General features: G+C 39.0%; 1 protein-coding gene across 1 annotated transcript in view; it reads left to right on the top strand.

Annotated features, from left to right (window-relative positions):
* COL9A1 (collagen type IX alpha 1 chain) overlaps positions 1–12,917 on the top strand; it is a 77,990-nt gene that overhangs the window by 48,360 nt on the left and 16,713 nt on the right. Inside the window, exons 29-30 of the mRNA XM_050893871.1 lie at positions 5,648–5,701; positions 6,469–6,540. Of these exons, the coding sequence (XP_050749828.1) occupies positions 5,648–5,701; positions 6,469–6,540 (126 nt within the window). The remainder of the gene's footprint in view (positions 1–5,647; positions 5,702–6,468; positions 6,541–12,917) is intronic.

Genomic DNA, 12,917 nt, shown 5'->3' on the forward strand with positions numbered 1-12,917 from the left:
TTACTTTCAAAAGTAACATTTTAGTCTATCGTTGCTTTTCCTTAGAAAACTTATGTTGGCACCTGAGCGGAAAAAAAAGTTTTACTTTTGTTTATTTAATTTACTATTCATTTGTTCAGCAAAACAGAAAAACAACTGGAGCAACATGGAAATTTTGTCTTTTGTTTCTAAATCAAACTTATTCTCCATTCCACTCTAATTGTTTTGTCGGTTAACTTTATGTTTGCTTCACATTATGCTAGCCAATCCAAGTAATTACTAAACTCATTTGTGATTTAAACCTTTCTAAGCCAGTCATCATGGCAGGTGGCCCAAAGGAAGCAATTCTCAAACATCAGAGTGTCATTCCTAATCAGTGGAATTTAGCCATGCTCCCTAAGCTGCTTAACCATTTTCTTTCATATTTGCTGAGATTTAGTAAGATTTAATTTTTCATATTGTGTCTGCAGAAAATACTGACCCCTGCCCCTGATTTTTTCATCCCTTGTTTTTCTTCAGCTATTTAACCTTTAAATTGCTAACATTTGGAGAACATGTATCCCAGCCTGTGGTTTTGCAGTGAAAAGAGAGCTTGGAACATTTAAGTAACCATTTAACTTAAAGTTCAATACTTGCCTAGCAAATTGAGCAAACTCGATGTATATGCAGGCCAGCATATATGTGTTGTTAAGGCTTTAGGATGCAATACATGTTTTCCTAACATTAGCAACAGAGGTTAAGCATCTAGCTGCCTAAGATTTGATACCGTAGCCCCCTCTGAGAGACTTCTGAAGGGCCCTGGTTGGTTGGGCTGACTTGCTCTCTGGAGGTGCCTTTGTCTCTCTGCTCATTATAAAGAGGGAGCCTGGAGAATACCTTGGATTTAGTACTAAAATGTCAGACAGCCTGAAGTTAGATGAGAATACCGTTTTCAGCATCTCAGATTACTTTCAGCTAAATAATTTTCTGACTCTCTTTAAAGATACTTTTGTCTTACCTACCCTGAAATGCATCTTTGGTTACCCTAAAATTACAACTAAAATCTAGCTTTCCTATCATATTCTTTTTACATGACTCCAACTGAAATAATGGGTCATTTTCCATAATTGGTAATGGTGTAGTGGTATTGGTAGTGTGGTACGATGAAATGTCCTTGCCTCAGTTTATATGATATGTTTAGGTATTAGTGGACATGTTTTGTATGTATAATTTCAGAGGTGTTCCACAAGTGGTGAGTCATAGTTTACATTTAAGCTACAGCTAAAGCAGTTAGCATTGCAGTCTATAGCAGAGTCAAAAGAACAAAGTGGATTTCCATCCTGCCAGGTACACTTTTTATGCAGTAAACCTAAGCCTCTAGATGGATGTGACTAAACTTTCTTACCTTGCACAGTTCTGCAGCATGGTTTGTACAGGGTAGCACTTTCTCCTCTCTTACTCACAGACTACATATCCCAGCCAAACCTGGTGAGTATCTCCAAGCCTCTCCAGTTCTCATACTATCCACCCCTGTCTTTCCAAACTGCATGGTCAGATTCCTGTCTGCTACCTCACTCTTTACCCCTCCACCTCCAACAACAGCTTCCTTTGACTTTTGGACATGCTAGACCGCTGGATGTCAGCAGATATCCCAATGTTGGCTTCTAAGCAGTATAGACAGTAACCTGGGTAAAAAATGGACTTGTTATGGAGTTAGTGTACTAAAGCTGTCCTAGACTTTAGTTAACACTATAGATGTAGCCAGTATGAAAGGTCTCTGTCCTTTATACTTGGCCATAATATCATCCTTGAAGAGAATGGCAGCTATTGGGCTGCTGCTTGTGCCCAAAGCATGACACAGTTAAGAGGAAGGTGCATTTCATGCTACACCTATCTCTTACCATTATCCTGAGCAGTACAATTTAATTATTACTCTGAGAAAGGTGCAAAGGTGCATTTAAAATCTCAGAGAAAGTTTGCTGTATATTTACTCTTCCAGCAAATAATAGTTTATATTTTTGGATGCTTTTTACTACTGTACTGAAGGTCAAAGGAAGAGTCCTGTTGATGCTTCCATGGATGAATCCTTGAACTTAATAATTCCTCTGAGATTTTGGATGAAAAAAAATTATGAAAAGTTAAAGTCTCGCAAGCATATAATTGATAAATGGGTTATATTTTGCAAAAGACAGTGGAATACTAAGTTTAAAAAAGTTCATTCCAAAATGTACTTTGTTTATTCTTTTTTATTCTGCACAGATTTAATTCTCTATGGCACTGCTATTGAATATACTAAAAATGGTATGACATATTATAAAAACAAAATTCCTAAGTAGAGGAGAGTTTATTACAGTGTACACTGTGAATTACCTGTCAAGAGATTCTAATTAGTATTTTGATTATCTGGGCAGCTAAGTGAGATGCAAATTACCTGGGACATATTCTCATTCTTATTATTGTTCCACTCAATTGATCAACAGGAAATCAATAAACCAGTGAAAGAAACTGTTTTAGCATGAGAATACATTCTGTAACTGCTTGTGAGAATTCTACAAAAGAATCAAGTCTTCAAAGTCTCAGTGAGGATGAAAACCATCCCAGACAACCTAAAGGAAGGTCTACTGTAAATCCTGTAATGTCCCCTTACGTATGTTGCATTCAAAGGCTAAATATAGGTCTAACAGAACTGAGAGACAGACATTCAATCTTCAGTTAAATGTATTGAGTGGTCCAGCAATCCTGCCTTGGAACAAAGGGAAGGTAGATTTTGTTGTAACCACAGTCTAGCACATCAGCTGTGGAAGGGCTGCATCCTGGTATTGTTCAGTATTGTGGTGCTGTACTACCATTTCACACCCTACCGTTTCCCATGTGCCTTTCTGTCCTTTGGGAGAATGACCCTATCCTCAGCAGTACTCACATGCTAAGTGATATAGTATACATAACAGAAATCAATTATCTATACTGTTAAAGTACTGGCGCTGTCCTGGACATGCTTTTGGTCCACACTGTCTAACGTCATTGACTGAAACAATCTAGGCAGTGGCGAAGCTTTGGAGTGCTTCAGGGGCCATTTGCAGTGATAGTCTGCATGCTGCCTCCCTTCATTGTAGGCCAGGAAAGTTTACCATCATGGGTGCAAGCCAGTCTGTCCCAGCTCACTCTAAACTAGAGTACCTACTTTCCCTCTTCAAGTGTTCCACCCCTAGGAAAAGTAGGAGTTTTGAAGTATGTCAAAAGTGCATAAAACATACAGATTCTGGTCTTTTTTTCATTAAAACCAGTGCAACATGCCCATTGATTTGTGAGTCGCCTGCAACTATGGACTGTGTTATATATAGGGCCGCTGTGTAAGAAAGGTAGACTGAGGACATGGCCAAAACGCCTTCTTTTCTGATTATTGCCTATGAGTAACTTAGAGCACAGAGGAACGTTTCATCTGACCAAGTACAGATGTCAACACCTGAACCAGTTATTACAGAAACCCTCTTGTAGGCTGTGGGGAAAACGCAGATGCTTCTAGGACATGACTTGTGATGTATTTTAAATGTTTACATGAGGACATTTCAAGATGCCTTTTTTTCGTCATCCCCTATGAAAGGAACCAAGAGTAACTAGCTCAATGTAAATCCTATCCCAGGACCATTTCAGTCAGGTATAACTTGGAGGAAGCTTTACAGTCTTTTAAATTATGCCATGGGCCAATGGGATTCCTGATTGTTCTTTGGGTTACAGTTCCCCTCTTACTTGCTAAAACACAACTCCTGCAGATCTTGCAGTGGTGGCCCTTAGTTTGAAGTAGTCTGTCCTTACAGACATAATGTCAATGTTTACAGGAAATACTATCCTTTTGTATTCCAGTCTTCTGTACACTAACCTTCTTTTTTACCACCTTAGAAAAGCATTGGTGTTTGAAAAAGTGTAGTGTATATTTCACAAAATTTTTTTTTGCATTTAAAATAAAATGGAAGATTTTTCTTGCATTCTGTATGACCAGCAGAACCTTTGATGTGCTTAAGAGGTTTATTATATGATTTTAACTCTATGGAAGGTGACGTTGCTTTTGTTTTATAGCTGTATAGCAATCAGACATGAATGTTATGACATATATGAGGAGACGAGTTTCTAATACTAATCATAATTTCAATCCTTCACTTTCCTTCATCAGAAATGTAGTAGTATTCCAGGTCAGAGATGTAGTACAGAATTATGTGATTTAAATAACAGATTTTGAAAAGGTTAATGCATCTTCTGGGTTGTAAAATGAAGGTGATTTGGGCGGCTTTTTTCTTTTTTTTTAACATAAAAAAGCTTCTAGAAATTATACAAAGTGCTTTAAAAGGATAATGATTTTAACACCATAGGATATTTTGAAGGAAATGAATGGAAAAGTCTGTTTGTGTTTGGTTCTCTGATCTCTCCAGGATACCTAATTATTTCTTGAATTGTAGAGTTAGTTTTCCTAAGCCTGTGTGAGAAGTTGTCATTGCATTTATGACCTGGTGTAAAAGGAGATGTCTGCCATCTCCTTTTATTGTTCAGTATGTCACAATATTTCACAATATTTTTCTTATTATGAAGAAAATGTCTATATTTAAAATTACCCATTGTATACAACACTACAATGGTTCAATCTGCTTTTATCCGAAATTTTCTAAGTTATATATAACAGGTTATCTACTTACCAAGAACTGAAATTATTAGATATGTATTTTATGATCTTAAATGCTATATCATGCTTTTATAGCAAGTACCAGTTATGTATTCACACAGTGGAAGTAAGAAAAGTGTCTCAAGTGAGACTTAGGCTTGTGTTGGGACAGTGTTTGAATTTATCTGTACAGGTATATATATGTACAGGTGAGAGTAAATGTATAAATCTTACTGAGCTGTTCTGAAAGGTTTAATCATATGAGACAAAACCCTTTTGAGAAAGGTACTTTAGTTCAAAAATTGTTTAAAATCTTTGAAAATCTGACTGAATGTCAGGTTTACCCAGGTATATATTCAAATGGCTGCCTTAAGAGATGGAGTTATAACACTAATGTGAATATGATGATCTGAATGGATAAACATATCTGAAGTGAAGATATAAAGTAAAAATCCAGTAAAAAGCGTGTTTATACTTATCACTATTATGAATGGGGATTTTTAAAGGTTACCCTTCCCTATAACAGTCTAGACTTTTTTTTTTAACCCAAATGATTTTGTTAAGCATGACTTCTGCACACACTTTTGACATTTGTCCATTGTTCATGTGGGGTCCTGGGCTTTTAAGTATGTGGTCATGGGGGAGTTCAGTTGATGAAACTAAGCAAAAGCCTGAAGCTGAGCATGTGCGTCAGAGTTGTCTTAGTGAAGTAAATGTGTTCGTAACAGGTAACTCTCAGGTGCGATCCCATGAAGGGGACTTGATTGTGCATAATCACTCAGCAGAATGAATTAGTTGAATCATTTAATGCCAACTAAATATTGTATGCCATTGTTAGCTAAGAAAGTTTACATTTCTCAGGAAGTTTCACTGTTTTTAATGTGTGTGATATTTTTGCACTAATAAACAGAAGTCTTGATTAAAGCTAACTGCTAAGTAGTGTAATTCACTAAACATTAAGAAAACAAAAATCATACTTTATTCCCTGTTCACAGGAAATATTTCAGGAAGTAATGATGTCCTTCTATTTCCTATAAGGGTAGCAGAGGGGAGCCAGGTCCTGCGGGTCCTCCAGGTTTACCAGGGAAATGGGTAAGCAGTTCATTTCCATATTCAGTGCTCATGTTTACTTTCAAGGAGCTATGGTATCATCTGGAACTACACTTACCCGTTTATCCATGCAGGGAACTGAAAATAACGTTGAAACGAGTGATTGTTGAGTTTCTTTTTCAGTCCTCTGTGACTGTGCTAATATTAGAAAATGCTGTTTTAATGTATATGGAGATGTGTGGGTCTTTTTCTTCTATTTAAAAAAAACCCATAAATCCTGTGATGTGCGAAGTTGGGTTGCACACTCCTGTGTGGGCTGCATGTACTCGGGGGAACAGGAGCAGTGAAAGACTGGCTTTCTGCCAGCAGCTACGTGAAACTAGTGAGTGGAGCAGATTATGAATGCCACCTTTTACCAGTGCTCCGGCAGTATTTACACAGTAACAGTCAGAAGCATAGCTGGGGAGGCTTTGGCTGAAAGAGCCTGCTGTTAAAGAGGAATGCACAAATCATAGAGTGCAAGATCTTAGGAAGCATTTTTAAGAGAACCAGACTGTCGTCGAGGGACTGGAGGGTGGAAAGCCCTGTAAGCCATTTCTGTTGTGTTTGTCAGCAATAAAATCATAATAAGATGCTGTTTAAAGGGCTGTATTTTGGATCAGCTCTATTTTCATCAGATAATCCTCTTTCATCAAGTTAGGACTGTTCTGGGAATAAGATTCTGCCCCATCTGCTTGTCAGGGTATGACCCTTAGCTGTTCATTCCAAAACAGATTGGGTAAGTTTACATCCTTGACTTATTTTCACAGGGTCCCCAGGGTGATATTGGACTTCCTGGACTGCCAGGTCCTCCAGGCCTACCTGGTGGTAAGGGTGACCGGGTAAGAAATGCACTCATACGTACAGACTGCAGTTTGATGTCAGGAGTAAAGACAATAATTTGAGCATTGTTTTCAGTTTTTACATGAATTAATGTCTGATTTCTTGTTTTGTATGTAGATCTGTTAACTGCTTGAAAGTGGTGCTCTAGGTGCCCATTAACTACGTGTAGCTCATAAAATATAGAGGAAAAGTCTTGACAGTGAAATAAGAAATAAGTAGTCTTGACACTGAAATAAGATTACTGGTGTAAATATTGCCGTTTTTTGGAGTTTGAATCATTTAAAGGCCTAAATCATATTGCAAATCATTGACTCAGCCAGATCTGAAATTGTAAGTCAGGGTCTCTGGTCACTAAAGAGCTTTGGAACTTCAGTCCTGGTCTACAGTAGATACAGTGACTTTTACATATGTCTTGGGACCTGCTATGGAAATGCACAGGCTAGTGCAGCTACTGAGACACCTATGCATACACGCACAATTGCAGGATATAAGTACCTCTTCTAGTATTTTGTTAGGAGGGAAGAACTGGGCCCTGGGGATCTCACATATGTGCAGAATGTATCTTGCTTTGCTGAATAAATGTCAGTGAAGACAGTATATAAACCCAAAAATATAAACCCAAAAATGTTCCTTATCTTCTCTTGTTTATAGGAGGCTACAGAGGATGGAATTTACTTACCAAACTTCAGGCATCTTTGTTACAGATATAGTCAGTTCTACACTGTGTTTCGTCCTTCTTACTTCAGGCATCTACTTCAGTATTAAATGAATTGCACTTGTGAAGTGCCTCTTACTTTCCACTGACAATCAAGAAAGTATAGGACTGTTAGTCAGGCATAGGTATCACTGCTGTAGATGTCTTTAGTTGAACAGAGGAATTCTGCCCCTGGTATGCTCCCAGTATACATCGTAGGGTGGCTAGATAGGGCTTGCAGTTGTTTTTGGCAGTCTTTAAAAGCTGCTCAGGTACTTAAAAACAAGTTTCTAAGTCTTTGTTGTTGTTGAGGTATTTTTTCATGTGTTTGGTTTTTGTTTTTTTTTAATGCTGAGATCAGGAACATATGTTTGTAGTCAAATGTAAGTATCGACATAAAGCAGTCTCTTTTTATTAGATTGGTAATGATTCATACTTTAGACTTCTCCAGAGGGAGATTGAAGGTACCTGAGGAAGCAAATCTGGAAGGAAAATAATTAGTATTTGTTGGAGTGCTGACAATCTCCCTCCAAAGTTGCCTGATATTTCTCATTTACCATATAAAGGGTCTGGACTTCTAGGATAAGAGCAGAATGTAGATGCTGTAAACAGACCCAGTGAGATTCACGCTACAGCCAGGAAATTTCTGTTTATCTAACTGGCAGATGACAATATCTTATGCCTGGAGCTTTTTTTAAATCCTAGGGTCAGTTTAATGCCCTGTGCAAATACCTTAAAGTCCAAAAAGCTATGCTAGCAATTATCTCATCCTGTGATTACTTTTTAGCTTTCCTGTTTTGAGACAAGTGTCCACTTGTATCCTTGATTCTCTTTTTTTTTTTTTTTTTTTTCTTCAGTTGCATAGAGGCTGGAGTGAATTTTCTGGGGCAGACTTAACATGGCTGTAGCTTTGCCAGTAGCACTGATCTGCAGTACGTGTTCCAAGTCACAAGCCTGGAGAGCATTGTGCCACTCTATTCCTTTCTCTTCCCTGTTCAACTTGCAACTGCATCTGTCTTACACAGAGCCAAACATCCTTGTCAGTGTTTGGAAATAGGAATCTCTGTAGCCTGTTAACCCTAGTCTTTGGGTCAACCACTGCTATCAGTAAGTTCTAGACTGAAGTAACCTTTCTTCCCTTCCTGATTTCAAAATTTCATGGTTTTGTACACAGGGATCCTATGAAGTTCTGTTGTGAAGCCCATATATGCATGATAAGAGTTGATGTAAATAGCAACCAGAAGCCAGGCAGAATTCACAAAAAACCATATTTCAGTAGTCATTCCTGATCCCAAAGCTGTTACATATTGGGTACTGTCTGCTGGCACCTCGTCACATGCAGGTGATTTTGACCAATTAAAGAACCACCACCACCAAAGATATCAGGGCATCGATATCTCAAGTGCATCTGTCACACTCCACCCTGTGACTACAGTCAATCCGCTTTATCGACTCACAGGGTGGTAGTACAGTTACCTCTTGCCTCTATGTCATAAATATGTGGCTTGTTGCAGATCAGTGGTAAGGGTACAATTATCTGATGAGTTGCTTAGCTTAAGCATTAAAATTAATGCTAATTATATACCAGTGCACATACAGAATCAGTTGATTGCGTATGTTTTACATGTTGGATTAACACAATTTGTTTCGTTATCTGCCAAACTTTGATATACAGAATGATTATGAGCAATAAACACAATACAGTCAGAACTAACAAAACTACACCTGGATATAACATCAATTTCAAAGCTCCAGTTGCTGTTGGTGACCATCCAAGGAGAGTTTCCCGCCAGTGATGTTCTCCATCTTTCTTCACTCTTTCTAGGACGCGGTGTATCTTCTCTGCGTCATGATAGATGGTAATTGGGATTCTTTGTCAGTTGTTTCGAATTAGTTTTAGCAATTGTCACACGTAATCATGTTGCAGCAGTTTTCTTACCAATATGAGATTCATTCCAGTGGGGGTAGGTAATAAATCTTGATACAATATATAGTTAGATTGTAACAATTGGTAGGATATGACAGGAGCTGAATATGAATGACAAACATTTTGTTTGGTGTCAAGGCAAATATCTTGAGCCTTAATGGTATTACTTTCACAAATAAATCCTTGTTGTTCCCATACAACATGTCACATCAACAGTTTGCCATTTGTTCCCATTTTGTTGGGCCCATGCTCTATGTTCTAATGGGTGGAGGACAGTTCCATTGTGATTTAATCCCAGTGCAATGATTGGGTATATGATGTATACCGAAGCATTGTGTATTGTCAAAACAAAAGCTGTGGCTTTACTGTCGGTGGGGTCATAAGTGAGATTGACTAGATACCACCAAAATTGGAAATCCTTTTCAAATTGAGTTGCATTTTCCCAAATTACCTTCTGAATCTCAGTGGGCAAGGTGCGCTCATTACACCCATAACTGAGCTTCGATACAGCTAAGAGCTAGCGAGACATTATTCTGGGCAACGCCAAGTGCATCTACAGTTAGTTGGTGGTCCTTCTCATTAATTCTTTCCCAGTTAGAAAATATATCAGATAAGAGCCATTGACTAGTTGCCAGTGCCAGCAAAGAAGATAGAAATGGATGCCCTAGTTTACACAAATCACTTGTTGCTGAGCTTAATTTGTTTGCTAAAACTTCAGCATCTATGCTGTTTAATACTCCTAATCCTGTTCCCTGAACGTCAGTCACATCCCTCTCTGTTTGTTTTGGAGAGGTGAGGATTCACCCATGCAACCATACTAACCATCCTGTATAGGACGTATTTAGGAATGGTGAGCAGGTAGGTTTAACTGCAGAGATATTAACCTGCATTGGTAGTTCCACTCATTTGAAGGACCATGATGGATTAAATAGCACTTGTGGCTGGCCTGTATATTTAATAGCATAGAATTATTATTAGCAAATTCAGAAATCAGTAGATATGTAGTTTGGTTGGTTGTGGGAGTAATAAAATAGGGAGTAGGTTAATAGGCAGTAGGGGTAGCTGTTGGTGTAGTGTGAGGGCTGGGAATAGGTCCTAGTGTGACCTTTAAGGATAGTTCATTTCTGTTATCTTTCCCTGTATCTGTCCACAGGCATACTGCTTCTATAGTTATGTCATTAAAGAGGAAACTAATTATATAATTGGGGTGTGAGAAACAGTTTGCTCTGCCTTTTGATTGAGTTTGATTTGTCCTTTTGATGACCACGTAGGTGTTTCCCTTTGAATAATTTGTTACGTTACGTTCAATAGAGATTTTTGTCACCTGGTGTAGCAGAAATAAGGTGACTTCTGTTTGCTTTTACTATGGTGTGATTACCAGTGATTGTCATTGTTAGGTTTTGTCTTGGTTTTCCCAATATTCCTGTATTCCCACCAATTTTAAACATGTATGGTCCAGAATGTACTATAGTTACTGTATTGACTAGCATAAACAAAAGAATTTGAGGTTTCCATCCCGTGCATCAGGCTTGTTGATGTGTGAACCGAATTTCATCCATCCTGGCGATGGTTACTCCTGTGGGAAGGGTAAGCAATGCTCTGATGGTTAACTTGATCTTCAGGGAAGGTGTGCTGGTATCATTCCTGGTATTGTTCCTGAAAAGAAAAAACAATACAAGTCTCTGCAGGATTTTTGTGGACTGGTTACCCCTTCTAGTTAGTGGCTAGGATGTATCCATCTAGCGCTAATACGATGTTTAGCTCCATTGCTGTCTTCTGCTTCCCAGGCTGAAAGGCTGAAAGGTTTTGTTAGCGTTATTGGGACAGTGCCAATTTCTGGTAAATCTACCATAACGGGTTGCCCCAGTTGAAGGGCAAGGGGATACATTTTTACATCTGATGAAGGATGTTCCATAAGGTGCTGACAGAAAGAATGCACGAGTGACCGGGCTCTCTGTGCGTCTGTATCGGTTATTCAATTGGTGAATCACTTCAGGCAATCTAGTATCCCAGTGGGGCTCGTGTGGTTTAAGACTCCTTTTTAATAGACCATTTGCTCTTTCTACTATCCTGTTTGATTGGGGATAGTAGAGGGTATGGAATACCCATTGAATGTCTTCCTGCTTTGCCCATTCTTGCACTTCATTGCTGGAGAACTGTGAGCCATTGTCACTTTCTATGACGTCAGGGGCTGGTAGACCTGAAAACCAAGAGGCTAATCCCCTGATGGTGTTCTGACCATTAGCCTGCTGACACTTAGTTGCCATAATTAGGCCTGAGACAACCTCTGCTCCCGTGAAGATGTACTGATATCCCAAGGGATAAAGTCAATGTAATCAACTTGCCTTGTTGACCATAGGGTTTTCCTTTATTGAGATGTAGTGGTGGTGCTTTAGCTGGGTGATCCATTTGCAATTTCAATTTACATTGGGGGCATTCTGTAGGGATGATTTCACATTTTTCCTGTCTAGAGGCCAACCTTGGCTTTGAGCTGCGAAATAAAGTGCTTCTCGGCCTGTGTGGCCTTATTTCTGATGCAACCATTCTCACAGTTGGTACCATTTGGGACCTGGCATGTCTCCTGTTTTCATTCCCCTAATTCTGGCTAATTCATCTGCTTGTTGGTTCCATTTTGTGGCTGGCTGGTCATTTTTTACATGGGCTTTTACCCATCTTAGTTTAAATGGCGCTTGTCTAGTGATATCTAATAATTGCCAATCTTCAGTTCTCCAAACTGGAGATCTGTTTACTTCCCAATTTAGGGCTTCCCATTGACAAAGTTGTTGTGTGGCACCTGCCCACATGGCATAGGGGTCAACATAGATTTTGCTCCATTTTGTGCTGCTAAAACAACTGCCCTTAATTCTCCTACTTGTGCACTACCTTCACCTTCTTCTATTAGCTTGTTTGCCAATGGTAATGTCTAATGCAGTGGCGTTAGACCACCATCTACCATTTACTCTCTTTGCTGAGGCATCGGTAAACCAAATGCCTTCAGTCGATGTTCTTTCAGAGGGGAGGTGCATTTAGAATCGGCGAAGGTTTAAATGGGTGGTTTAGTGCTAATGGGTCGGTGTTTATAGGCATTTGTAACATGGAAATTTTTGTATGTCCTCCAGTCAATTGTATTTCATCTGCTAGTCCCATCAGGTAGGTGTACCATTTCCTGGTGGTGGGTTTCTGTGCAATTCCTTCTGGGGGAGCAGTTCCTTTCAGAACTGTTTCTAGCAAATTAAATGGCCCTCTAGTCTGGAAAAGTTGTCCCTGCTGTATTTTCTCAACTTGTTTAACTGCTCGAACTAAAGACAAAATTCCCTTTTCCCACTCAGAATATCTCTGTTCTGTCTCTTTAAATGCAGTTGAGCTGAACATTAAAGGCCTTTTTGACCTGTTCGGCTGGTTTAGAATAGATTGCAATAAGTGCCATGTTCTGCAAAACCCCATTCTGCTATAACAGGGTCACGGGGGTGTACTGGCCCCAGTGACTGATATGTCTTTAATTCCTGTATTAGGGTTTTGACTGCCTCTTCATGTTCTGGCTTCCATTTCCATGGTTTTACTTTTTGTAAAAGTGGGTACAGTGGGTGAGCAACGATAGAAAATCCAGGTTCATGTTTTCTCCAGTACCCTAAAGTACCCATAAGCTGTTGTATTTCTTTCCTAGATTGAGGTATCTGCAATTGTTCCATTTTACTTAGGGTGTCCAGTGGAATTGCAATCCACCAGGTACCTAAAATTTTACTTCTCTACTTGTT

This window comes from Gymnogyps californianus, chromosome 3 (assembly GCF_018139145.2).
Source record: "Gymnogyps californianus isolate 813 chromosome 3, ASM1813914v2, whole genome shotgun sequence".
In the NCBI taxonomy this organism is placed as follows: Eukaryota; Metazoa; Chordata; class Aves; order Accipitriformes; family Cathartidae; genus Gymnogyps; species Gymnogyps californianus.